This window comes from Candoia aspera, chromosome 3 (assembly GCF_035149785.1).
Source record: "Candoia aspera isolate rCanAsp1 chromosome 3, rCanAsp1.hap2, whole genome shotgun sequence".
NCBI classification, from domain to species: domain Eukaryota; kingdom Metazoa; phylum Chordata; class Lepidosauria; order Squamata; family Boidae; genus Candoia; species Candoia aspera.
Window position 1 is genome coordinate 100,896,260 of NC_086155.1, and position 27,195 is coordinate 100,923,454.

The 27,195-nt window shown below is 37.4% G+C and overlaps 1 protein-coding gene across 1 annotated transcript in view; it reads right to left on the reverse strand.

Annotated features, from left to right (window-relative positions):
- HMCN1 (hemicentin 1) overlaps positions 1–27,195 on the reverse strand; it is a 269,695-nt gene that overhangs the window by 156,975 nt on the left and 85,525 nt on the right. Inside the window, exons 8-20 of the mRNA XM_063298423.1 lie at positions 26,534–26,797; positions 26,096–26,240; positions 24,598–24,719; positions 21,629–21,904; positions 15,743–15,884; positions 14,567–14,691; positions 13,696–13,809; positions 12,974–13,132; positions 10,998–11,192; positions 9,203–9,301; positions 8,180–8,307; positions 6,441–6,585; positions 396–508 (exon numbers count right to left, since the gene is read on the reverse strand). Of these exons, the coding sequence (XP_063154493.1) occupies positions 396–508; positions 6,441–6,585; positions 8,180–8,307; positions 9,203–9,301; positions 10,998–11,192; positions 12,974–13,132; positions 13,696–13,809; positions 14,567–14,691; positions 15,743–15,884; positions 21,629–21,904; positions 24,598–24,719; positions 26,096–26,240; positions 26,534–26,797 (2,027 nt within the window). The remainder of the gene's footprint in view (positions 1–395; positions 509–6,440; positions 6,586–8,179; positions 8,308–9,202; positions 9,302–10,997; positions 11,193–12,973; positions 13,133–13,695; positions 13,810–14,566; positions 14,692–15,742; positions 15,885–21,628; positions 21,905–24,597; positions 24,720–26,095; positions 26,241–26,533; positions 26,798–27,195) is intronic.

Below are 27,195 nucleotides of genomic sequence, written 5' to 3' on the forward strand. Positions count from 1 at the left end.
GTGACTTGTAGACTACATTTAACAATTAGGCAAGCTTAATCTGAAAGATTTTCTACTGAAATTATGATAAGTTAAGCAGTGAGTATAGCCAGATAATGCCTAGATCTATTTGGGATAGAAAGCTCCTCCTCTTCCTCCTCCTCTTCCTCTTCCTCCTCCTCCTCCTCCTCCCGCTTGCACTGTTGTCCAAACTAGCAGCCTAAGTGGAGGCAGCAAACTTAATTAGTTGCCTTTTGATAGCATTCTTGAATCTTATGCCTTCCTAATGTGTTGAGGCTCTTAAATGGTAGCATACACTGCCTGGACAGTGTGTAGGCTATCAATACTTTAAGTAAATAAATACACCAACTCATTAATGTTCCTCAGCTCCAAGTTCAGTTGAGTATTGCAATTACCTTGGACCACACTATGGATGGCTTAGGAATTCCACTTGTTTTGCAAGGCAATGTAACTGGGACATCTTCTATGGTACTAAATACCTGTTGTCCATGCCGAATTATGGGTGGAACTGAAAATACAAACATGCAGGTACCTTACTAATTATTTCTCATTTCATGTATGATGTTGCTGTTCATAATAAGGCACAATCTATTAACCCAGATATTCCATCACAATCTCATTAAGTTTCAGTCTTAGAAAATTTAGATGTAACGGCAGGTATAGGCAACGTGGGGCCCACAGTCAATGATGCGATGAAAAATACTCCTTTGGTACCCACCAGACTCTCTGTCCCACTTGACTTTTTAAAAAGGTTCTTTTAATTACAAATATTAAATCAGAAGCTGGCATGCCGCAGAGTACCAGCTTCTTAAACCACATTTATATTTATGTGCTTTTGGGCTCCGCAAAGGTCCGATGGGACGTCAGAAAGAATGTGGGAAGATCTGCTAGTTTACCTTCCACTATTTTGTATTTTATGTGTGGCTGTGTCCACTATGATGACCATGTTGCGACCAAGCAAGTCTCCCACGTGGCCATTTCATAAGTGTGTCCGTAACATGTCCTCAGATATGTCCCCAGGCCCCAAAGGTTGCCATTCCTGCATTATGCCTCACATTTAGTTTCCTTTGATAACAAAGTATGTCTTCCTTTCTCTCACACACAAAACATAATAACAACAAATTTGTTGTTTTGGGTTTCCTGTTCCCTACAAGCAACAGCAAATAAAATAAGCAGGTGGCATCATATTACAAAACTGGCATTCCTAGACACCATGGGAGAAAAAGAAGAAAGAGATGTCAGATGATAGCTACAGTAATACCATACAGTTCTGCTTTTGCAAATGGAATTTATGAAACATATCCACAGGAGAATCCTAAAATGAAATTGAGTTTTTAGTAGAACAGATTTAGAATATATAACAATAACAACATGCCTTTATCACAGTGCAGTACAAATGAAAAGAAGAACACAATAATTACAATATTCTATCCAATAAAATTAGTTCACAACTTAACAGATAACCAAATAAAAGAAATACTTAAAACTAAAAGAAATTAAATATAACAATCAAACACATTTAAAGGAGTATCCTACAATGTTGCGCAAGATACACACAGCCATAACATTAAATATTAAACAAATACAACTTGAAAACTCCCAATCTTAATGAGAGTAAAAATAGGGTAAAATAACCAGAGCCTGAACTAACGCTCCTAAACCCCTTTTGTCACCCTATGAAGTAGACCAGACCAAAAAATAACCTCCACAGAAGACTAAAAACTACTTTTATTTAGATTGGCTATAGTAACATAATCTTGCAAGTCTGATTGTGCCTCCCCTCTTCCCTCCTTTATATCATGTGAATTAGGGGCACGTCTGTCTGAGAGACTTTCACAAACTTTCTACATTCTTTGGACTTAAGCCAGGACTAGCTCCTCATCACATTGGCAGTGGGTCTCACCTATCTCCCACAAGGTTATTCTCTTTTCTCTCTACATTTTTTGAAGGCCATCACACTTTCACAGAGATGAATGGAAGTGTCATGCCCAACATAGATTTGGAGGGTTCTGATGCTGAAGAGCTTGCTCCAGACATGTCAGACAAACAGCAGCCCCAGGAATTAGAAACCATCGTGCACCTGAGGAGGACCACCTGGAATCATCCAGAATAGCTGTGCTGGTGGTGAAACAAGGAGGGTCCAGATTCAGAACAACCACTCAGTGCCTGGATGTACCACATGCACAAAGAGCAGGACAGAGATGCTCCACACTCCTCATCAGGCAAGAGTAGCACCAGCCTCAATTGAATCCAACCCAGTGGTGGCCTAAGGACTGCCAGAAGCTAGCATCTCTTCATTGGGAACAACTGATCCAACCTAGACTCTGTGCCTTCAAGTACTGAAATCCAAGTATTCAGAAATTCTGTCACTTTGACCTTGCATTGACTGACAACTTTCCTATGAACACCTTGAACCTCAGACTATCTCCTTACCAGGCTTCCCATTTACTGACTTGGACTTATTACAGGCAAACTCTCTTTTCCTATAAAGTGTGCATGTATCTGTACACATGCTTGTGCTGCTGGCCACTGCTTATAAACCCTTTGCAATGCAAACCCCTGAAAGCCCATTGCTATGATTCAACCCAGAGGGTCATAAAGAACAGCAGAGTTGTAGGGAGAAAAAAGGGCAAGTGAATACTAGGGTGGGAATGGGGGTCTTGTGACTGGAGGGCTCTAAGTACAAGCATCAGTAGTTTGAACTGGGATCTGCAATCTTTAAAGGAAGCTTTAAATTAGAATCACCAAAATGTGTTTAAGTGTAATTTATTAAATAAAATAAAATAAAATAAAATAAAGTGAAGTCTTCAATAAGACTTTTATAGCATGAATTCTTTACAGGGTATGACTTTCAATGATAATAGAGTACAAAGCTATTCACGGTTGTAAGATTTCTTTGACAAGTTTTCTCATGAAGAAGCATAAGATACATAACTTCCAAGGCATGACCAGTATTTGGGGAAAAAACACAAACATGTAGAGCATTTCCAAATGGCTGTATTAATCTGTTCATGTGTTGACACCAAAGCCATTCCAGATCTAACTTGATGTATGCCCATCCTTCCTTCGTCTGCTTCCCTGCTGTATAAAAGTCTGCTTTTCCTTTGAAAGCTGTAAGATTACCAACATTGTTCTAATACTGAGAACTTTTGCCACATATGTGCAGTCCAAGAGGACCATCTGTTTCTCATTGAAGGGTTCTTGTCCTCCCTTCCTGGGGGCCTGCATTCAGCTTCAGCATTCCATTTACACCTCAAAGCTGGTGTTACAGCATTTGAAATCAATCTTCTCTCCACCTTCCATAGACGTTTATCATCTTCTTCATGTTCATAGAGCTGCCACAGTCTGGTTTGTACATATAATATTTCATCCCTGCCACACTGCTCAGGTTGACTTTTTTGTGGAGACTTTGTGCCGTTAAGTGGTATCATTAAGCTTATAGCCACCCAAAAAGGTTTCTCTTTGACATTTTGCCCCACATCACTTGCATACAGCCATCAAAAGGAATTCTACATGCAGGTTTATCAATATACCACCAACTTCATCAGCCTACCACAGGTTTACAACAATCTTCCCTCACCACCAATCTATAGAAACCAGCCACTCAAAAACATATATTTTTTATTTTGCAATCAGCTAGACCACTGAAGACAAACATGTCGGTCATGCCTGGACAGGAGTAAGTCCTTTTCCTTTTCTGGAGGTTGGCAAAGGGATTTTAATTTGTTCACCCCCAGAACAAGTTCAGATGCATTGGAAGTGCACGTGGGCTATTGGTTGACTTAAAGACAATGAGGATAAATGGTGAGCTTGGAGAACTAGGATTGTCAACACCAAACCATACCAAGCCAGCACTCCCATGACAGCAATACTAAGAACAAGAAAAAGTAAAGACAACAAATGGGTTCCAGTTCCTCGTAAATGTACATTATGAAGACCTGACAAATGGATGGGCAGGAAACCACCGTATTTGGATTCTTGCATAAAATGTTAAAACAACCAACAATGAAGGCCATCATAATCATCTCTGTTTCAGAAATGGGAAAGTACCTTTCATACAAGTAGCTTCCTGATTCACATCTGATTCTCAATACCTCCAAAAAGCATACAAAACATTCTATTATCATCTTAAGAATGGAATATCATTGCTACCCAGTCACAGACCTAAATAATTATCTGAAGAGGTCTTTTGCAGCAGGATAAGGATGGCAAATAATATCCACCTACTGATTTCCTGGACCTATTTGGATTTTGTGGGAGCTGCTGCCTGAAAAATGATTTTTTTTTTCAAATAAGTTTGTTAGCTGTTATTTCTTTTGTTTAAGGATCTCCATGTTATTGGCATAAATATGCAGTTTTGTTCTCTTCCTCAAAATCTTCTTGCCTTTATAAGTCTTTGATATTTTGAATAGTTATCACAATCTTTTCTATTAATTCTTAATAGAATTGTATAATCCCAACATGCTACCAAAAACTATTTTCACTTGCAAAAACTGATGAAAAGTAACATGCACAAGGCCTCTTCTGTTAGGCCGAAAATACATATTTCTGCATTTTATTGGCTGTTTCAAGCATTCATAATTAATTTTACACAGAAAATATTTTTTTGCTTTTGAAGAATGAGGCTACTAAAGCAAAGGTGGAACATTGCAAAGCAAATCCTTTCTGCTTACTGTGATCAGGCACAGCAGTTTTAAAAAAATAGATACTAGTTGTTTCTTTAAACTGTCACCCCATTCAGTAGTTTCTTCTTTTTATCACTGATCAAACCTTTTAAACAGCATTTGGAGAATTCTTTCTTCTGTCTCTGTTTTATTAATAAATAAATACATCTGCAGAAACTATTATCACTTGAAAACATTCACACAGAGAAAACTTATTTTTAGATGGCATTTTGTTCATATACTGTTTACCCAGAACATTGTATGATTGGAACATCTTACACACTGGCTGAGAGACAGATGTCCTCTTCCACTTTGAAGCAATTCATGCAATGTATCTTTCAGTGGGAAAATCAAAATTGTATTCAGATCTTTTCTGGATACAAAGAGCTATTCTTTCACATAGCCATTTAGCACACATGCTTTAACACACATACACATCTCATCTGCCTTTCATGAGCAGCTGGAACTAATTTATTACCTTCAGAGCATTCCAGCAAAGCTCCTTAGCTATACTTATCCTATGAAATGAGAAATTTACATAATATATGTGTTGGATGTAATTGGAAACACAGAACATATTGAAGACTTTTATTTCCTTACTCCACAAAGTACTCCTTACTATGAGGATGAAGATGAGAAAAAGGCATGACCATAGATTATAGTTCCCATGAATGATATTCAGTGTGTTTCTTTTGTTCTTTTTGGGCAAAAGAATCAAGTAGGAAGATAGCAAACAGGGAAACAACTGAAGGAGACAAAACTGTAGAGTTTGGGAGTGAAGATTTTTGCTTTCCCTTCCAACTGATTGCATCTGTTTTCTTATCCCATGAACACTGTGGGGTAAGAAAACTCTTGATGATAATGGATTGACTAAAAACATGAACTTCAATCCACTAGCACAAGGGTGAAGATTTTTTTTCCTATTGATTCTTGCATTTACTTGAATGCAATCTCTCAAGGATTAAATTCCAGCTGCTGGTAATGTCAGATCTTGCTCTCTACCAACTAGCAGACTGCTGGGAAGTGACAGATTATACAAGCCAGAGCTCAGTGATCTAAACTGATCATTCACAGAGCTTTTAAAATTAGTGTGCAATTTCAGTGAGAATCTATCAATCACAGTGGGATGAACGAGTCTTGAATAAGTGAATTACCAAGTTGTCATGTTCCCCGTTGCAAGGCATAAGTGCATCACAACGGGGAACATGCACATCAGGAAAGAGGAAGGGATAACCATTATCCTTTAAACACACACATCATCCCTTAAGCACCCAAACCCATAAAATCAATCACCAGGACAATAGGAGCGCACCTCGGACAGGACATGGAAACCATTAACAGATTGGGGGAACTCCCACCCATTACCCTGGGGGATGCACCTGCACCGGACGAAGGCAAAGAGACAAAGGGGAACATCGGAGATCGCCCGAATTGCCCATCGTCAGACCCATACCAACTCTAATCACCCATTCGGACCCAGCTTGGGGGACAATGGGGGGTGGAGGAGGACAAGGTCCGCCACCAGGGTATAAACAGGACACCCTGCTACCACACCCGCATTCCCGTCTTTTTCTCCATATGCATTCTGCTTCAATAAACTCGGAAATCCTTAAACCCTTTAAGTGAGTCCGTGTCTTATTCGAAGTAAGGCTACCCTGACACAAGTCCATTATGAACCATGTCTTTTTATACAGTTATTTATTTAATAATTTCTCCCAGAGTACTAGTGAATTTTTAACACTGTGAAGTAATGAAAACACTGAATGTTTCTCTCACCAAAGATATTGACAGTGGTTGTTTTGTTGTCTGTCCCCGCTACATTGCCTGTCATGCAAGTATAGTCTCCGGCATCCTGCAGACGAACCCTTTCAAGGTGAAGACTTCCATCCCTCCGGAGGCTGATATAGGGAGTCTGGACCACCTAGAGTTGGGATGGGGAAGGCAGACAAGACTTATTGCCATTCTACATTTAGCCTGGGACACTTACACCTGCCGTACTCTGGGTTTTTAAAAAACATAACCAATGTTATCCAGCAAGGCAGCTCAAATCCCACAAAAGCATTGTTGCAGGATTTTGATTTTCCTTCTTTGCAATCTTTGAAGATAAACAAACAGGCCATATGATGACCTCTTTCTCACACCACACCAAGACCTATTTTGCACCATTATGTGGTAGGTACAGGGTCACCCAGAGTTCTGGGAGTGCTTTCTACGGCTGTGTTCCTCTTTCTCCTCTAAATAAAAGATGTGAGAACTTGGGAAAGTGAAGGAGGGAATAAATGCCTTCAAATCATAGAGAAGGTTTTTGCTTTTCAACAGGATGTACAGCAAAAGCTCTATGTCTTTCATGGCTCCCCTAATAAAATACCAATGGGTACCAAAAGAGTGATTCAGTCTAAGGGCTGCATATGAAATTATCTCCCTTTGAAGTATGTAGACTTCCCTGGAGCATATGGTTCAAATTTTCCTGTTTCTGGTTGTGGTATAGTTTCACTGAATTAATTATCAATACATATTTAAGATGGGTTTTCCTGACTTTGTCATGGTCACTGGAATGAGCAGCTTATTTTCTCCACAACTTTCCATTTTTTTCTCCTATAAATTATGCACATAACTACACACTGCAATACTCATGCATCATAATAAAACTTGTGCTCATCTGCCTGAGCATATTAACTAACCATTCTATGGGAGATAAAATTAAATTGTACTTTTTCTATGCATAAAATAATTTACACAGATGATTCCCCTGGAAGGAAAAAGTGATTATTGTGTACAAATAAAGTCAAACTACCTCTACATCAAACTTAAAGTTGTTTAGAAACCCCCCATTACAGCTGGAGCTGAAAAGAAGATGAATAAAACAGAATTTATTTCTGCTTATCTTTAGCTCCAGCTAGTGAATTTGGAGACAAGTTTGTCTTGGAGACAAATCAGAACCAAAGACCTAGTTTATCCCTTCTTCATCCCAGCATCCAAAAGCAATGGGTATATATAGATGAATCCCTCTCCAGAAACTGAACTTTTGCACAATTCCAATAAAATAATTTCCAGGTGGAGTTAATTTATAGCCTTAACTGTGAGGGTCAAACATCAAATTAGCATGATACAAAAATGCATGTACAGACAGGCTTCATATTACAACCACAGGAAGCATAGACAGATCATGATTGTGGCATCATTTGTTACTGTATATAAGATTTTTACAATCACATTTGGAAGAACTCCAGAGAGCCCTGTAAGAGCTATTGCTTTCCAAGAAGTCTATCCCTGCTAGATGTACTAGTGCTTACCCTAAACTAACTTCCCCAAGTAATTTAGCAGGAAATTTCATTGAGTCAGTAAACAGTCTTCATGTAATACTGTAGGCTATGCTCCATCTGCTTTTTTGAAAGGCCTACATAAATAATGAAATGAAATGAAATGAAATGATCTCATGATAAGTTCATATTTTTAGTTCTGATTCACCACCAAATAAGTAGGAAACTGTAAAAGATATTCAAATATTATCTTACCACCATGCTGTTTTTAATCCATTTTCGCTCTGGGATAGGGTTCCCTGCCAGCAGTACACATGACAGAGTCAGTTGCTGTCCTTCAATGACGTTAGCTGTTGCAGGACTCATTCCAATTAGTGGTGCAACTATGTCAATGAGAGAAAGGAAAAGAAAAATGATCATAATGCAATTATTGTTCAAGTTCCCATAAAATTGCACACACACACACATACCATTCACAAGGGACTTAAGAAAAAATCCTAGACTGTAAAACTTTTCTCTAAAATGGTTTATTTTATAAGTAACCTTGGATTAGAAATAAATCTACTGAAGCACTGATTATATTCATAATGTATGGAGACAGTGAATCCCAAGATAATCTGTTAACTATTATAGCATGCTACTTTCATTTTTATTTAGTTGTTTATTATTGTTACTGTTGTTGTTACTATTATTATGATTATTATATACATAGCAAAGTGAAATCACAGCTGCCAGTACTTTATCTGGTGTTGGCTTCCATTCACATCAAGTTCTTCCCAAGAACCTAGGATATCATAATGAATCGGCATAGTATATGTGTGGATCTAAGCAGTGTGGCCTTTTGTAATTAATAGATGGAAGTGCTGCCAATGCGCAGATTTTCTAATTACTGTTGTTATTATTACAGTATTATTATTAAGAATGCTCAATAATATATACCAACTTTCATGCAGGCAGGCAGGCAGGCAGGAAGGAAAAGCAATTGCTTTGTATTCATAAAACAGACTTGAAGCTCGTATAGGTTATATTTAAAATTAAACATATAAGTATTCCAATGTACTCAAAAAGAAATCTAACTGTGGCATTATTTCTTGCTCTACTATCTCAATAAATGATTTACCACAAAAATAAAGTTCTGTTTGGATTTAATACAGATGTGGATTCTAAACATAGCTTTAGTGTACGTTGTTGTTCTACACACTATAAGCAGAAAGCCTATGGAGAACACTTTACTTCTATGCTAAATATCGTCCAAATCCCACATTATCAGTTCATTACCAAGTCCTGTTACTGTAATTGTAGCTGGCCTTGAGGCAATCTTTCCAAACTGGTTTTCAGCTTCACAGATGTATGTTCCTTCATCGTTAACCCATAAATCTAAAATTGTATAGAAGTTTTAAAAAGGAGAAACAAGCAATTAGTATTTTGTATTAAAAACATTATCCTTAAACAAATAGATCTGCAAATATAGATTTCCTTTGAATATTACTTTTCCAGCCATATTAAGCTAATCCTAAATATAGGTCACAGCATTTTAACAGCCTGGAAGCAGTTACAGAGTGTCCTGATTGCCAGGCTATGAAGATGCTCTTCTAACCACCCACTGAGGACAAGTCCTCACAACAGTGCTTCCAACTGGTTGCCAGGCAGATTCTGAGTCAGGCTGCAGCTGGTCTAAGGTGTTCCATTCTGAAAGTAGTATTTTCTCTGCTAATTCAGCATTTGACTTCCAGTGTAGACATTCTAGTAGACACTGAGGAGAAGCCTCTGGATGTCAGCAATCTGCTGGGCTCTAGTGGCCCAGTGCAGAACTACTACTAGCTAGAGAATTCTGCATCTCCATGGCCATTTTTGCTGTGGCTGCTGCAACTGAAACCTCACTGGCACAGCTTGTTTTTTTTCATATATTGGGAGGGTTCCAACATGAGAATATCTGCCTTAGGTAACATCCATCATAGGAGATCAAAATGCCCATTAATAAGCAAAAATTAAAAAAGGCAGATCTTCACCCAGCAAATTTTCCCCCTTTTTCAGATGAGTAGAAAGAGTACATAGACAAAAGCGTACAGACTATCCTTATCATCTTCTGGCCCAGACCTCAGAGTAAGTCAAGGTGAATTCAAGGAAGCTTAGTTTGAGAGTACAGGCATACCTTGTTTTATTGGGCCTTGCCTTATTGCGCTTCGCAGATATTGCGTTTCTTACAGCAAATAGATTACAACTGGCTAAAGGGTCAGATGATGATTAGCATTTTTTAGCAATGAAGTATTTTTTAATTAAGGTATATACATTTTTTTAGATATAATGCTATAGCACACTTAATAGACTACAGTATAGTTGAACGTAACTTTTATATGCACTGGGAAACCAAAACATTCGTGTGACTCACTTTATTGTGATAGTCACTTTATTGTGGTGGTCTGGAACCGAACCTGAAGTATCTCCGAGATATGCCTGAATTTGTATATTGAATGAGGCTTACTCTGTGATTTCCTGACCTCAAGGATTTACCAGACAGTGAGAGATCTGTGGTGGAATTGTAAAATATTATTCCTCTCTCCATCTGCTAAACACAAGCTGGATCATTCTACTGTTCCACCAGCTGAGGTTTAGTTGCCCCATCAATAGAGATGCAGCACAGATCTGGGCATATCTATTCTGCAGTAAGACCTGTATATTTAATAGGGCCATAGAATTAGCAGCAAGACTGATAGAGAGCAGGTTCAAGAAATATTCACAGGCTGGCTAGTTTCAGTTGGAGGGAGGGGATCATGAGACCCAGCCCGACCCCAGGGGAGCAACTGGTGATTTATTTTCTCTTCAGAAAATATGGTGCAAGGTAGGAGGGAGAAGGCTGGTATGGATTCTACCAATTACTGCCCTGAATCTACACCGTATTGTAGTATGTGTGGGTAGCAACAGTGACTAGCAGAAGCACAGTAAAGGTAGGCTCTGGCCCTGCTTTTCATACTCACATACTTTCCCCTAGACTTAGGGACATTAACACAGGTGTTTAAATGAGCCCACAAATAGTCTTCTGTGTTTCTCAATACATATGATGTTGTCTACATACTGTGAATAGAAAGGGCTCCTGTTCTGAGTTGGCTGACAGAGCTAACGGCAAAATGTCTTGAGAAAAGTGGGGTGCCATCCAACCGTTGCCACTTCACTTTCGGTTCTGGATAACCCTGAACATAGCAAGCCAATGTTACGTTTGAGCCAATATCCACAGATACATCACTAGGTTCTTGTGTGAAAACTGGAGGAGCTATGAGAGGAATACATAGGAAGACAAAAATCGTAGAATTGTCAATACAATTTTAATACTTTTTTAAAATCAATATCAGATAAGGGACCCAAGACCTTCAGTTTTATATACTGACTCAGAGCCCACTCACACACATTATTTGTCCTGGTCTAGGTTTATTGGCACCATACTATCATGTTCTCATGATGTCGCTGCATTTCTGTAGCTCTTCTACAACTGAGCTGATTAACTTCTGGCTTAGTTCTGGGGCTGGCAAAAATGCTTCGAGAATAGGTCTGTAGCATTACTGCTAGAACTGCGAGGTGGGTGGTTTCCCACTGGCAAGAACTCCGGCCTCATCTTGCCTCCTCAGCATTCCCCCCGTCCCTGTTGAAGGTACCATCATTTCCCTCTGTTTTTTCAACAGAATGGCTGTCCCTCTCCTGTGCTGAAGTCAAGGCACTTAACCTTAGTCATCATTTGGAACTTGGCCATCATTTCATCATTCTTCCTAGTGACCAGCATTACCCCACCCCCACATGCAAGCATAGTGAGGCAACAGGGGATGCTGGCAGGAAGACCATATTTGTGCTTCTCCATTGGGGAAATTGGAAGGCATGTTGGGCAGTTCACGTGGATATTGCACATTGCCAGGAGATCTTGAAGACATTCATGTGGTGATGTAAAAATATTTCCGAGGGTTTGGGAAGTAAAGCCAGCAGCGGTGTGGATGCGTTCTTAATGTGACCCTGTGGATGGAGTAATGCAAGACAGAAAGCAGCATTTCTCAACCATTAACTTCTCAGATGGTCTTCAATATGCTGCATAGGCCCTATGTTTTTAAACACATATTCCTGTAAAATAGGAATAGTTCTGTTCCTTGTAGGGTGGCTGAAGTACTTTTCATAGTAAAGGATTGTTTAAATAGGAAAGAAAATGGCAACAAACTAAAGCTAATTGCTTCAAAATGCTTGTAACATTGTTCGCATTTCATACTGCATCTCATCTCATTCATATATACACACACACACACACATACATACATACATACATACATACATATAAGAATTATGACAAGCATCAGAGGTGTTAGTTGCTAGTCCACAGGCAAGAATCATAAGCCTGACAGGTACTAGAAAAAGGACTTTCTTGGTTGGTGGCCAACATTGTTGGAACTCAGTAAGGTATGTGTGACTTCATCATTGATGCTTTTTAAAAAAAACTGAAGATAGTCTGTGTTTGATATGTTTTTGCTATGCTTTTTTTTTAATGCCAAGCTGCCCCTCACATCATTTGGTTCCAGAATTATTATGAAGGAACATTTGAGAATTCAAGGCATTTTTGAACATGCTTATAGATATTGTGATGCTCCTCCAATATAATTTCTGTTTAGAGACAGCAGGATACCATACGGACATACATACTGCATGGTCATACACATTGTTTCTGAATATTATGTGTTTTGTTTTGTTTTTTGTTTTGTTTTGTTTTGTGGCATGCACTTTCTCTCTCAGAAATGATCCTGAAAGTTAGTAAACCCTCTGAAGCAGCACAGAAGGATGCATATAGAAAGAAAACCAGGAATCATACCCTCCCAGCAGTGGGAAATCATTTTCCATCTACACAAAGTAGATTCATATAATATAAAATAATAATATAATATTAATATCAAATACTATCAAATATTAATGTAATAATATTACTATCATATAATATTCATATTCATATAATATTAATATCCTTAACTGAGTAAGTTACACTAATAATTGAATTTACATGCTTCGTTCTAGTATCATACTTACAGCCCACATCCAGAGTTATTTTACCAGATGCAGTTCCTGCATTATTTGTGGCAACACACATATAATCACCAGCATCCAGATCTTGTGTTTCCTGAATCCTCAGGATGCCCCGAGAGAAGTCAATAATAAGGAATTCTGTTGCTCTCAACTCTAAATCCCCTAGATTCAGGGAAAGAATAATGAAATTGTTGTAATAATAATAATAATAATAATAATAATAATAATAATAATAAAAAAAAAAAACACCTACTCAGGAAATTAAATAGTTTTCTCAGAGGCAGCATAATGGTACTATTGTTTTATAAATGTTCAGGAACCTTAATGTCTGCCAATCTGTTGAAAACAAGAAGTGCTGCACGCAGCACTCATAAAATACAGCGATATTATCTCTGTTATGTTTACTATGGGGTTTATATCAAACTTTGTCTGAGAAACGACATTTGAACTTGAGCCAATGCATAGTCCATAGAAGTGGTAGTTTTTAAAGCTTTTCTTCCCATCACATATTCTTGCTTCTTCTTCCCGAGATATTGAAGAAGGCCTCTCCATGTTAGCTAATTTATGATGTCCATTTCAATCTGTCCATACGCACTATAATTTTAATTCATGGGAAATGGGTAAATGCATTCAGACAACAAAAAAGATACTGAGTTATCACATTGGTGATAGACATATTATTGTGATTTTAAAAGACGCTCAGCCAACCAGTTTGGGCCAGGTACCTTTAAACCATTTAATTGTTGGAAGTGGGACCCCAGTGCTTTTGCATTCCATTATAGAGGTGTCTCCAAGAGCAATCAGAAGTTCATTTTGGACTACAGTCACCCTAGGGAACTCTGCAAAGGAGCAAGGAAATAAGCATTACAGATATGGATGTCTGGGTCAATTTTTCAAATTCTTTGGGAAACTGCACAAGGTATATTCTAATGCTTAGCATTACTCTTTCACAACATCACTATTAAAATGTACCAATAAATTGGAGGAGTTAAATTAATGCAGATACACTGTTTTTTGTAAACACTTTGAAGCTACCATATGTATGTTCTACTTTTCTTCCAAGAAGCTGAAAGCAGGAGATATATAAGTTAAATACCCATTTTATTTCACAACAATCCTATGAAGCAGGTTTGGCTGAGTGGCTGACCCAAGGTGGTGATGTGGTGATTCCAATTCAGATTCTCAGTTTTCTTAGAATTAAAAAAGTTAAAACAGGAAGTAGAGTAACACAACACATCTTTCACATATCCTATGGCCTACTCTTAGACTTCAAGCACTTGTGAAATAATTTCGGAATGCTTAGAGAGGTAATGGCAAGTACTCTCTTGAAAATACACAAATCTTTAATCCAATTTCTTCATGCAATATTTGCACTGATTTCTCTTTCAGACTGATAAAAGTCAGGCCACTCAATAACTAAGCTACTGTTTTGTGGGTCTTAGTGAATATTCCTGCCCTAATGTTCAAATAATCATACACTGACCACCAGCATCCACAAACTACTCTTTAACATTCTGACTTGCAACAAATAAAGGATGTAATCAACTACACTCTGTAATTTGTAATGAATTTATTTATTTTGTTCCTTATACTTGCCAATGTATGTGAGAACAGCTGTGTCTTTGACTGTTCCAGCTGCATTGCTAGCCAAACAACCATAGACCCCTGCATCCTTGGGAACTGCATTTTTTATAATTAAAGTGCCTCCAGTAAACCTGTACCTGTTAAAGAGAAATCAGGAGGTCAACCTGGTAATCTTAACATTACTATTAAAAAGAAAGAACAATACCACCATAAGAGTTTGAAATGATGCCATTTTCATTTCTGCAAACACCATCCTGAGCAAAGAACAGGTACACTTATTTCATATTATATAAAATTATTTACTGAGCAATTTTCAGAAAATGCCAAACTCTGATGTTTGAAAAAGTCTCAAGACTGTTTACTGTTTAGATTATCAATCATCATTCTCTGAATAACAAAAGAAAAAAAAAATAAATTCATAAGTCCGGGTTAGATAACCTAGATCCTTCTAGATGTTTCAGACAACATTCCCTATGCCCTTATCACTGGCTATTAAGACTGATGAGAGAAAAAATCAAAACCACTTGGAGGACATCAGATTGCCTACTCTGCTTTGATGCCTTACCTGTCTTCTAACGTTGCTACCTGGTAGGGCTTAGGCTGGTTCAGCCTACTCTTCAGAAAGCACCAGCACACCAGATACACTACCCTATCCCCTTATTGCCTACTACATTGGCAACATATAACGAGAGCCATTTACATTCCATTCCTGCTTATGGACAATTCATTTGGTCCTTCCCATGTTTCTTCAAATAGGCCTTTGCAAGTGTTAAAGGCATTAACACATATTATTTATTTATTTATTTATTTATTTATTTATTTATTTTCTATCCCACCTTTATTATTTCTATAAATAACTCAAGGCGGTGAACATACCTAATACTCCTTCCTCCTCCTCTTTTCCCTACAACCACCACCCTGTGAGGTGAGTTGGGCTGAGAGAGTGAAATCATCAGGTAGCACCCTTCATGATCCAAGAAAATGACATAGAAGTGTCTATGTATGCAATTCTTTGGCAGGCCAGCAGAGTTTTGAAATTGTGCAGTAAGGACAATGAAGACCTCTGCTCATTAAATGTCATAATAGACATAAGTTGTTGATATTTTTTCAGTCAAGAGTTTCATATATTTTTCCTCTCAGTGAAGGCAAAATTGCTGGAGGGTAGGGGGAGAGAGACCATAAACATACCTGTGGGATGCCATGAGAAAGATATCATTATGTGTCCACACCAGGGTGGGCTTTGGGTAACCTGTTGCAGAACAACTGACAGACACCTCAGATCCTTTGGTAAATGACTGGTTCTTGGGTGATATAATAGCTTTGGGTGGTTCTGTTAAATAAGAAAGGACACAGATTGGTTATTTATGGCTTTCCAAGCCTTTCTGCCTCACATGTTTCTACATACAGGGAAATTTTATATAATTCCCATACTTACAATTTGAAATGCAGGAACAGGTTTATCATATTAGTGCATCTGTACCAGACTGATAATCCAGCTATCTCACTACTGTCTACCCTTATTGGGAGAAGCTTACCTGTGCTAAATCACTTGCTCTCTGAAGGAAATGAATCCTGTATCTTAGACAATCCAGAAGGGACCACTAGCTCTGTCCTTATCTGATGTGGACAGCACCAAGACAGCTGTTTTAAAATCATCTTATAAAAATGCAACACAGTAAAAATATCGTATTTTGTATCTCAAAACATTTTTCCATCTTGAGATTCACTTGAGAGTTCCATCTGCATTTGTTCTTGCCAGTACCAAAAGAAAATAAGTCATAGGAAGAATTGTTTTTGCTAAGTTTCAAATGGCTTTTCTTTAAGGGCTTTCAGTAAAGATCTGGGAGTATCAATTGACCACCATTCATCTTCACATTTCCAGAAAATATTATCTTTTTTTCTAATAGGGACATTGGTATGGATATAGTTCAAAACCCTTGGCATATAAAGGTTTGATTCCAGTGGGTTTTTTTTATATACTGGTTGATTCAGTAAATGTTCTCCTTCATTGTTGAGCATGTCTTAATCTGTGGGACCAACTCTGAAATAATAATGATCTCTTAAGAACATCTCCCCATTTCACAAATAGAGAATGAGTAGTAACCATTAATAATTACACAAAACTTTGGTCTTTTATGTCAAAAACTACCAGTCAAGTTATGTTGTTCCAGTGCTGACTTAAGAGATACAAATAAGTAATTAAATCAGAATAATGTGTGTCTTAACGTCTTCCAGTGTCCAGAGACCCAACCCTTTTGTTTACATTCTGATCAAAAGGGGAGTTAGAAAGAAATGGAGCTTCACAAGGATTGAGTTTATTTATCATGCTAAGCCATAGCACTATTTGTTCAGTTTTGGCTTAGCTACTGTAGTGTACTCACTATATTTTATGCATTAGGACTGTTCTCTAAATCCATTAGACCTCTATAGTTTGTTCCACAAAGCATGCTTAAAGCAAACAATGGCTTAGTGTGATGTGTGACCTCATGTGGCAATTGTGTTTGCAATGGATGAATAAGGTGTTATATGTAGGAAAACCACGCATATGAGCAAAGAAGCCCAGAATCCTACCACCACTTTACATATATCCAGTGTTCTCAACACTTTATAAGTTTACTGCAGGAAATATCAACGTAACCCAGGCCTGGGGTCCCGAGTGTGTGAAGGGCCCCGTTTCCTGGTTTTGCTAACACCAACAAATTTTAATATCTCTTGGCTGCTATTTGTATTTAATTTATTTTGTACTGTTTTAATTGTTTAACTATTTTTATGATTGTTAGGCACCCACAGTCACTGGTTTGAGATGGGCAGCTATATAAATTGAACAAACAAACAAACAAACATGAAAGTGCTTTGCACTGCTGTAAAAGCATGGGCAGACAGACACATCTGATAGGCTAAGCAGTTCTAGAATGAAAGATTGGAGCCAAATCCAAATAGTTCTATTTTTTTTTCCAGTGTATCTGACAGAATTATTCTGAAGTGATCTGCCATGTGGAATGTTGCCTGGGCTATTTTAATTCTTTTTTAAACATTGCCAAAACAGACTAAGAGATGTTTTAAATGCTTTGTGGGTTGAAGGAAGATCAATTCTTCTACTGACATTTGGAAACTAAAATTGGTTCATTTGAAAGTACACACTGTACTTAAACATCACCTCTTCTGACAATATAGTGTTATTTTATTACACAATGAAGGAAATATTCAGAAATAATGCTCTTTGATTAAGAAATACATTTTGTACATTATAGCAGTTGGGCCTGCAGAAAGTCAACAAAAAATACTGCAATATCCAGCACACCAACATCTGGCAGCAATTACTGGCTTTGTTTTTTTACCCCAGCAGTAGCCAATGACAAGGACAAAGAACCAGTGATAGCTTTATTCTCCCGTGTGGCATGTTTCCTTTTTAATAGTGAAGGGAAAAAAATTCATGTACTATGCCACAACACTGCTTCCATTCCCAGATTCTTCCTTTGCCTTTGGGGCCTTCTCCTTCTCCTTCTTCTTGGATATAAGACATTTTCTCAAACATTTTGTCTCACAAAGATATTGTGCCCTTTCCTGGACTGGATGATTGCAATGCAGTCTACATGGAGCTGCCCTTGAAAGCCATCCAGAATTTGCAATTGGTCCAGAATGCAGGGGTGCAGTTAATGTGGGTGCATCTCAATATGGCCATGTAACACCACTACTTATTGGTTCCCTACAAGCCTGGATTGGTTCCCTATAATCAACGCTTGCAATTCAAGGTGTTGATTATAATCTATAAGGCTCCTCATGGCACAAGGCTGAGTTATTTGTGGGTCTGCCTGTCTCCATTTATCTCTGTCCATCCCCCCATGCTTCGGGTCCCTTCTACAAAGCAAAGCCACTTGGCAGGACCCAGGAGATATGACTTCTCTGTCACAGTGCCTGCCCTACGGGACAACATTCCCCCCAAGATTCAGATGCCCCTGCCTTTGCTGGCTTTCTATAAGACCCTGAAAACCCAGGCATTAGGCCAGAGCATGGGATAAGCCCACATAGCAATAAATAATCGCCCAGAGTCACTGGGAGTCAGGTGGCACATAAATTTATTATTAGTAGTAGTAGTTTGGATACAATATACAATGATTGGCCTTGGTTATTCTGTTCTTCTGTTCACTGTGTTTTGTGTTAGTTCCTTTGTTTTTATGCTCTTAATTAGGTGTAAGCTTCCCAGAGTCACCTTTGCAAGTTACTCATATGTGCCCTCTGCACTTCCCCAGTAGCTTATCAGATACCTTCCAGTATCATGTCGGCATTATCCTGGTTATGATCCATAACAGGATCTAAGTAAATTATATCAAAGAATAGAATCCAACAAACTGTTGTTAGGATCTCTGCTGTTCAACTGTGATCAAATATAGTAATATTTTTAGCAAGATCTTTTGACATATTCAAGTTTAAATTGTCACAAGGAAGTGCATTTTAAGATCTTTTGGCATGTTCTCTGATTGAAAACAATCCTAACAATCTTCTTAGTCTATACAGCTCCGTAACACAGAGGTAGAAGGGTCTACATTTTGGCACATATAGTATGGCTGTGCAATTTGGGTTCACTTCCAAGAACTGCTTTAAACAGCATGAGAACAGAAGTGCAGAATCTGTCAGTAATTCATAAAAGTAATGGCATATGTTGCCTGAAGAGAGACACCATTGCTTTAATGAGTTGCCAAGAGCTGCTGCATTCATATTCCCATGCACTCTGAAGTGGCTTTTTGCAATCAAATCTGAAGCATAGCATTGCTCTAATATACAGTATACAACATGTCAGACACCATTACAGGTATTGAATTGGCACTAGCCGTACTAGATGCATAATTATCTATGGTTTGAATTACAAAGGGAATAACCTGAACCCCGCTAACACCTCCTTCAGATGACATACCTGATAACTTGAGTATATTGAGAAGAATTTAGTTTTTAGATGGTTGACTAATACTCCTTCCAAAAAATATTACTAAATTGATTGCAGATTTCCCTTAAACCAACAGGAGTTTTTGGGCAACCTCTGATTCTTCCTCCACACTTCTGTATTTTATATACAAGAGGCTAACTTCAAAGTCATCTAATGACTACTCTGAATGGTAATTAAAAACCACAGGGGATCCAGAAACCTCTGTACCTATTAATTTAGGTGTGGGTTTCGTTTCAAGACACTGCCTTACAAAAGAAATAAGTATTGATTTCAGAGTCTTTCCAGTTGGAAAAAAAAAGGATGGCAACACAAAGTGAAAGAGAGACAGAAGGAAACTGAACAAAGGTTTGCAAAACATGCCCTTTGACAAAAGATTCTTGACCCCTCTCAATAAAGAAGAGCTTTACTATTGGGACTTATGGAGGAAGAAATGGTGGATTGAAGATGGTTCCATGAAAAGTAGAGCCAATGACCATGGTGAAGAACGAAGAGCCGATCACTAGACTGGCTCTTCAAACCTCTCTGGATAAATAGAGGATGGGAGATCACCCACAAGGGCTCCAGACAATCGCTCCTTGCAAGGAGACAGTAAGACAGCAATCTCCAGTGGGTTTTGAGCACTGGGAGATGAGGGAATAGCCATCTTGCTCAAACCGCAATCAACACCTTTAAAAGGACAGTAAGTTCACACACTTCCTGTTCTAATCACATTCGGAAATTGCTTGTTAACTACTTTTCAGCTATTAGAGACCTTTGGGTCGACATGTCTGAAAACACTAGGTGAGTCTGCCTTCAACCCTTAACAAAAGAAAACTTTAACTACAAGCTGAAGAACTTCAAAAAAAATGAAATAAACAGCAAAAAGCTAATTAAGACTTTGATTTTAGAAAGTTATAAATGGATTAGGGTCCAAATAAATTTGAAATAAGATTTTGAAATTAATTATAAAGAATCCTTCCCATGGGAAAGTGGACTTGTTTTGAATTTTTTTTCTATCTAGAGATAAGCAATTTTAAAAATTGGACACTAGAGGGAACTAAAGATTTTAATTAAAGGAGAAGAACACATAAACCTGATTAACAGCTACAGAATGACACAAAATATTATAACATTGGAAATACTGAAGGACACTTTTGAAAAATGGTATCAAAAGTTAATATCAACAATGTCAATAGCGATGTTTGCTTCTATGGATAGACTGTGCCCAAAAGATGTTATGGAAGAAATGACAGAAGAGGAGCAAGTTTTATCTGACAAGACAGAGACAGAGTTGACACTGAAAGTGGATCTACAAATGACAGGCTACAAGAATGACATGGAAAAATATGTCTTATTGGACATACAAAAGAAATTGGTTGATGCTTTAAAAATCAAAAGGGAATTACAAATAATAAGCCAAGAGAGTGACCTGGATCATTCCTTTATATTGGATTTATAAAAGACATTTGTTAAAATTTGGATGAATCTTGTGAAAAGGGGAAAAAAAATAAATGAAAATACATTACTTGAATGGACTAAAGTTTAAGATTGTTAGAAGTAAAAGGAAGGAATATAAAGTTGGTTTATTTGATCAAGGTTAAAGTAGTTATGTTGATATTTCTGGCAATGCTTAATGGACTTTTGCTAACACTAGGACTGAAATGATGCTTTATGGATTTGTTTATAAATAAGAGATGGGACATGGGATGAAAAGATAATTGGTTGCAAATTAAGAGGAGGTGAAAAGTTATTAAAGTTGTTTATACTTGTGATGAAGGTTGCAAGTCATTTCTTTATGTATTTCTTTTCTCTTTCTTTATAATATTCTTTCTTTCTATTCTCTGTTCCTTTTTCTTCTTTTCACTTTTTACTCTTTCTTTTAATTTGTATTAGTTTTTACTATTGCAATTATAATCTTTAATGCAATTATTAAAAAAGAAGAGTTTTACTATCAATATTTTTGCTTATGCTACAATATTATTCTTTTACACTTTTTTCCATGTTCCAGACAGAAAAGCAGGTATGTTCTATTTGATACTTGGTTCTTTTATTTAATTAAAATAAAATTGATAAACCCAGATAAACAATGGTATTAACAGAAAAAGAACAGTGTGGCATTATTTTTAACAAAATATGTCCTTTTTTCATGTTACCTTGCACTGTAAGGAATACAGATGCCCTGGTGAAACCACCTTCATTAGAAGCCACACAGCTGTACTCCCCAGCATCTGAGAGTTTGACTGTTTTGATTTCAAGAGAGAGATTGCTCATCATTCGCATCCTCAGGGGCTCCAGGAGTTTCACATCTTTGTTATTTCTGTGCCAGGTGAGATTGTAACGCACTGTGCTCATAGTTAAGCATGTAAGAATGGCTCTATCACCAGGAATGACAGTAACATTGTTAGGAACCTGTATGACAGGTGGGGGTTCTGTGCGGAAGAAAACAAGAAGAAAAGGGGGGGAAATATTCATTTGATCAGCAGTCAAGGAAAGAGAAGAGGAAGTCTCAACTAATTAAGCAAGAACCCCTTCATGTTCGTGCACTCATTGCTACTTCTCCTACTCACTTGCTTCCTTCCTATTAGTCCATCTGATGTTCTCACCTGCTCTTACCTAGCAACAGAAGCACATCTACCTCTTCTACTGCCGCATCCTCCGTCCTGCCTCAAATGCCTCCTGTACTCACTCACTCACTCACTCACTCACTCACCTGACAGCCTACCAGTAATCATACCTGTTTCTACATGGAAGAAGCCATCTTCTCTTCCTCTTCTTCCACCATCAGAGTTTCACTTTATATATTGTTTTAAAAGAAAGAGTTCCTGGAAATATCATATGGAGCAAACAGCTGAACCAATCAAATGATGCCTTTGGAGGCATGTAACTATTGAGAGCACCAGAGAAGCAAGAGAACGTTCTAGTGGCCATTAGAATGCACCAAAGCAGTTTCTGATTGGTTCAGCTCCTACCATTTATATTCCTAGGAGTTTTTTCTCTTTTAAAACAGTGTGCTTTAAAAAAAAAAACACCAAAGAAACAAATACCCTCTCTTGAGCAGTAAAATCTGTCAGCAGTTTGTCTATGAAATCAAAGTTTCCTGTTCTCCTCAGCCTATAGAGACGTCTAAGAAAATATATTAGCGAAGAAGCATAATAGAATGATTTCTCAGTTCAATCATTTGTCTGAATTATTATAAACACTCTGTTATTTGCAGTCTTCCTCACATCCTTATTTAGTCTTCCTTACTAATTACCTTTAGAAAGACTTACAGTTCCTAAAACTAAACTAAACAAATCCCATATTGGCAGTAAAAACTACTGTGCCTATTTTTATTCACAAGTTTCCATTTATCTCCGCTTAATAGGACTTCTTCTACTTTTGAAGGCATTTTTATATATTGTGTCTATATGCTAAAATTCTTGCTGTTGAGATGACTCTGTCTTTGCTTTTAAACTGTGTAATTTTAAAAATGTTTGTAGACTACTTTTTGTTATCTGCTGAGTCATAATATTCACCATAATTTATAATCTGGGTGTATTATACTGTGTTGTATAATATGAAACTCTCAGTCCTACAGCTGTTTTCTTAATTTTTTTCCATTAGGTAAAGTAGAGGTGGGTAACCTTACCTGCATTCCCTTGAAATAAATTTATTGGGTGGGTGCTATACGTTAATAATGGCTATAGCATAAGTAAGCAATGGGTGAAATATGCTAAACATATTGTTTGCAGGTTATTTGTGAAATTAGTTGAAAGTTCACATGAGAGTAATCCAAGAGCTATGTATGGCTTTAGGATTAACCAACATTGAGGACATCTTATTTATGGTCATATTATGAGAAATTATCACTCCAAATGAGACAAGGGGAAATTGTGTAAACTAGATGCTTTAAGAATTTGATCTTTCCAAATGTTGAAATAAACTGACTTGATCCACACCTCCTATACTAATGGATAATGTATACAGCATCAGAGTTTGCATAACATGATGCAATATACCTCAGCTAAAAGAAAATATAAGCATGTATTTAAAATGCATAATCTGAAAATACATAATATCTAAATGAACTGTCAAAAATATGCCTTAAAATATATAATTCAATATGTAGAAATGTGTATGCATATTGATTATTGATTGATTGCATGCCATCAGGTTGACTCTTAGCAACTTCATAGACAGATTCTCTAGGACAGGGTTTCTCAACTAGGGTTCCATGAGAGGTCACTAGGGGTTCCCTGGGAGATCATGATTTATTTAAAAAATTATTTCAAATTCAGGCAACTTCACATTAAAGAGGTAAGCTTCATTCTTTATTTTTAGCTTAAGAACACTGTTAATGCATATATACAGGCCCACACATGAAACAAATACAATAATTTTGTAACTTCTGGCCTATATTTGAGCCTGAATGTGCAGAGGTTCCCCGAGGCCTGAAAAATATTTCAAGGGTTCCTCCAGGGTCAAAAGGTTGAGAAAGGCTGCTCTAGGAGGTTCTGTTTTTGTTGGTGCATTAGTTATTTAGATAATGGGAAAACATGGATTTTCATGCATGTAATATGTCACCTTGAGTGCTTATTAGAATAGAAAGGGAAGGTATATATTAGAGAAACAAATTCTAAAAATGTTGATTTTTTTTAAAGCAGATTGAAGCAGAACCGGAATGTGTGGACAAACATATATGAAAGAGAAACTGTGAGAAACGGATTGATCCATTCATCCCTATCTCCTGTTATGATCTCTTCTGCCCCTTTCCAGCATCCCCACACAGAACTAAGCAATGGTTTCCTAACCTGCCATCATCATTAGTAGTAGTAATAGTAGTAGTAATAGTATCATCATCATCATCATCATCTTCATTAAATTTATCATAGCCGCCCACTCCAGCAGACTTTGGGGAACTTAAAACATATAATACTAAATTAAAACAATTAAAAATATATAGAGTAGTCACAGATTATGACACTTCCTCACATAAAATCCTTCAACTCCATGGCAAAAAGTCTATGGCCATATCTACAGTAGGCTTCAGAAGTTCAAGCAGAAAATGCATTATAATCTGACTTGTTTTGTAAAATCACATCACAGTAAATATGCATGAGAAGCAAGACTAAATGGCACTAACCTGATACATCCAAAAATGTCTCTGCATGTCCGGTTCCAGCAGTACTGCTAGCAATACATTCATAATAGCCCTCATCCAACAGTGATACCTTGGCAATCTCCCAATTTACAATAGCAGATTCTCTGCAACACAATAACAGCAAGAAAATATACAGGGTTTTCATAGGCTGGAATCCAGCCTGCCACATCTGCATCGCTTCCCTACCATCTCCATAATCCATACCAAAAACAGGAGACTGGAACTGGAACAGCAGAAGCAGATACAGTGAAAGATACTTGTTGTTCAACCAAACTTAGGCAAAAGGAGACTGAATTTCTAATATTTCTTTGTACCTTGGACTACCCAGCAATTTCATGTATTCCTTAGCCCTATCTTCTTTCACACTTGAACTAGCTTTAGGGGACTGACCATTCCCGGTCCTATACTGTGCAAACAAAAAGACTTCCAGTTAAAGATTAAAAACAAATTCCAATGCAACCAGTTTATGTCACTGAAAATACAGAAACTTATGAATATAAAGTAGGTTCATGTTTTTAAAAGCATACACACACTAATTACTATTTAGTGAATTATACCATCTGTCCCATATGAAAATGTTTCCCGAAAAATTTAGTCTCACATCATGCTCATTTTCGTAGAAGCTGAAAAACTACCTCAAAATGTATTCTTCATAAACACTTGAATATATCGATATATCAGAAGTGGTTTTTTTTATCAAGCCATTGGGCCTTTCCTGATTTGGGAGACTGAAGAAATAAACCTGATGAAGTGTTTTCCAGGTCTTACACCTACTTTCTCCAACCTGGTATCTGCAAGATTGTTTGCCAATCCAAAATGTCATGGCAGCTGGAGAACTGAAGTCCAGTGTATCTGGAAAGCACCAGACTGGAAAAGGCTGCCTTATCTAATGTTCTATGATTGGTCGTGAATCACTGAAAATAATACATAATTTTGTGAAGGAACTACTGTGATCAGACTATTAAAATATTATCTCTGCCTTCATTTAATCAGGAAAAACTGGCATGGTAGGGAACTTGATCAGTTTTTTAATTACTTAATTTAATCAATTAATTAATGTAATCATTTTTTAAAAATTCATACAGAACTACAGACTTTTTGTGCAAAAACAGAACAGCCAAGGTAAATTTCATGACTTAAGATGGAACTCTCAATGAGGACATCTTGGCTTGAAGATTATTTTATGCAATCAACATGTAGCAAGTCATGAAAAACTTAAAAGAAAGAAACAAGCAATTTGATCACTAGAGTTTGAGAGCATAATTATACAATCAAGGAAGTATGTCCCTAGAATGACTTAATGCAGCTTCATAAAACAATTGGATAATCCATTGGCAGCAATTTGCATAGCTGGATTACAACATCCTTATTGTTAATTGATTAATTAAACAACGAATAGCCACAATGGAAATTAACTTTTACCCTTGCATAATGAAGGTAACTGTAACCTCTTCAATTAAGTTGAAGAAAAATTACTTACTTGAAAAACTGCTCCATTCCCAGTTTAATTCCATTTCTACTAAAATGAACAGTAAAAGGTATGAGGCTGGCTATGTGACAAGCAATGTGACTTGGCTGCAGATAATATCCTGGGGTTTTCTTGGGCATGCTTACTTTTGGAGCACCTAGTGAAAAAACCCAAAGTGGTTATTTTATAAATACTTGCCATGTAAATGTATTTATTTATTATATACCCCCCCCGCTCCCTCTCTCTCTGTCTCTCTCTATCATCTATCTATCTATCTATCTATCTATCTATCTATCTATCTATCTATCTATCTATCTATCCATCCCTATAATGCTAAAGATTAGGAGAAGTGAACCACAAGACTGGAGAACCCCAAATCATTATTACTGAATATGCAGAGAAAATGCATCCCTCTCCACCCCCGCCAAAAAAAGGCCTTAAAATAATTACCAGGAATAATATTAGAAAATGAAACACTTGAAACTCTCTGAAAGAGGTAATCTTCTTTGTCATAGCCAGTTATTTTAAGAAAGAAGGCTTCATTTGGTGGAACAAAGTCAGAGATATTCCAGATTCCATAAGGGCTCCTTTCAGGAAAGGATTTTACAGGAAGAGTCTTGATGGGGTCTCCAGTGATGCTTAGCAGTTCTAGATGATCTACTCTCGCTGGAAGATGGATCCCTGTAGTATTGAGCAGAATGTAGGTAGGTATCCCTGTGGACCAAATGCAAATTAAGAGTTACACCAATCTTGTTGCAGAATGCTGGGAAAGCCTTTAGCCCAGGAGAGATCAGAAAAGTCACACACCAGGCATTTCTATAAAAATAATTTATTTACAAAAAGCAAAACAAAAGCAAAACATATTTAAAGGACTTAGCTCTCATTCAGAGCTACCTAGCTTGGCTACATATCGGCACAGAGAAGAAAAAAAAGAGGAAGTAAGAAAACAAGTCCGGGCAAGTTCCTCCCCCCAGGCGATTTGCATCAAGCACGTGAAAGGAGTCAATCAAATACAACCTCTTCACCCGGCCAAAATGATTAGGTACAATAGCAGTCTTAATCGTTAGTAGGAAAACATCAACAAATCTTGCCTTTTCCATTCTTCGTAGGCA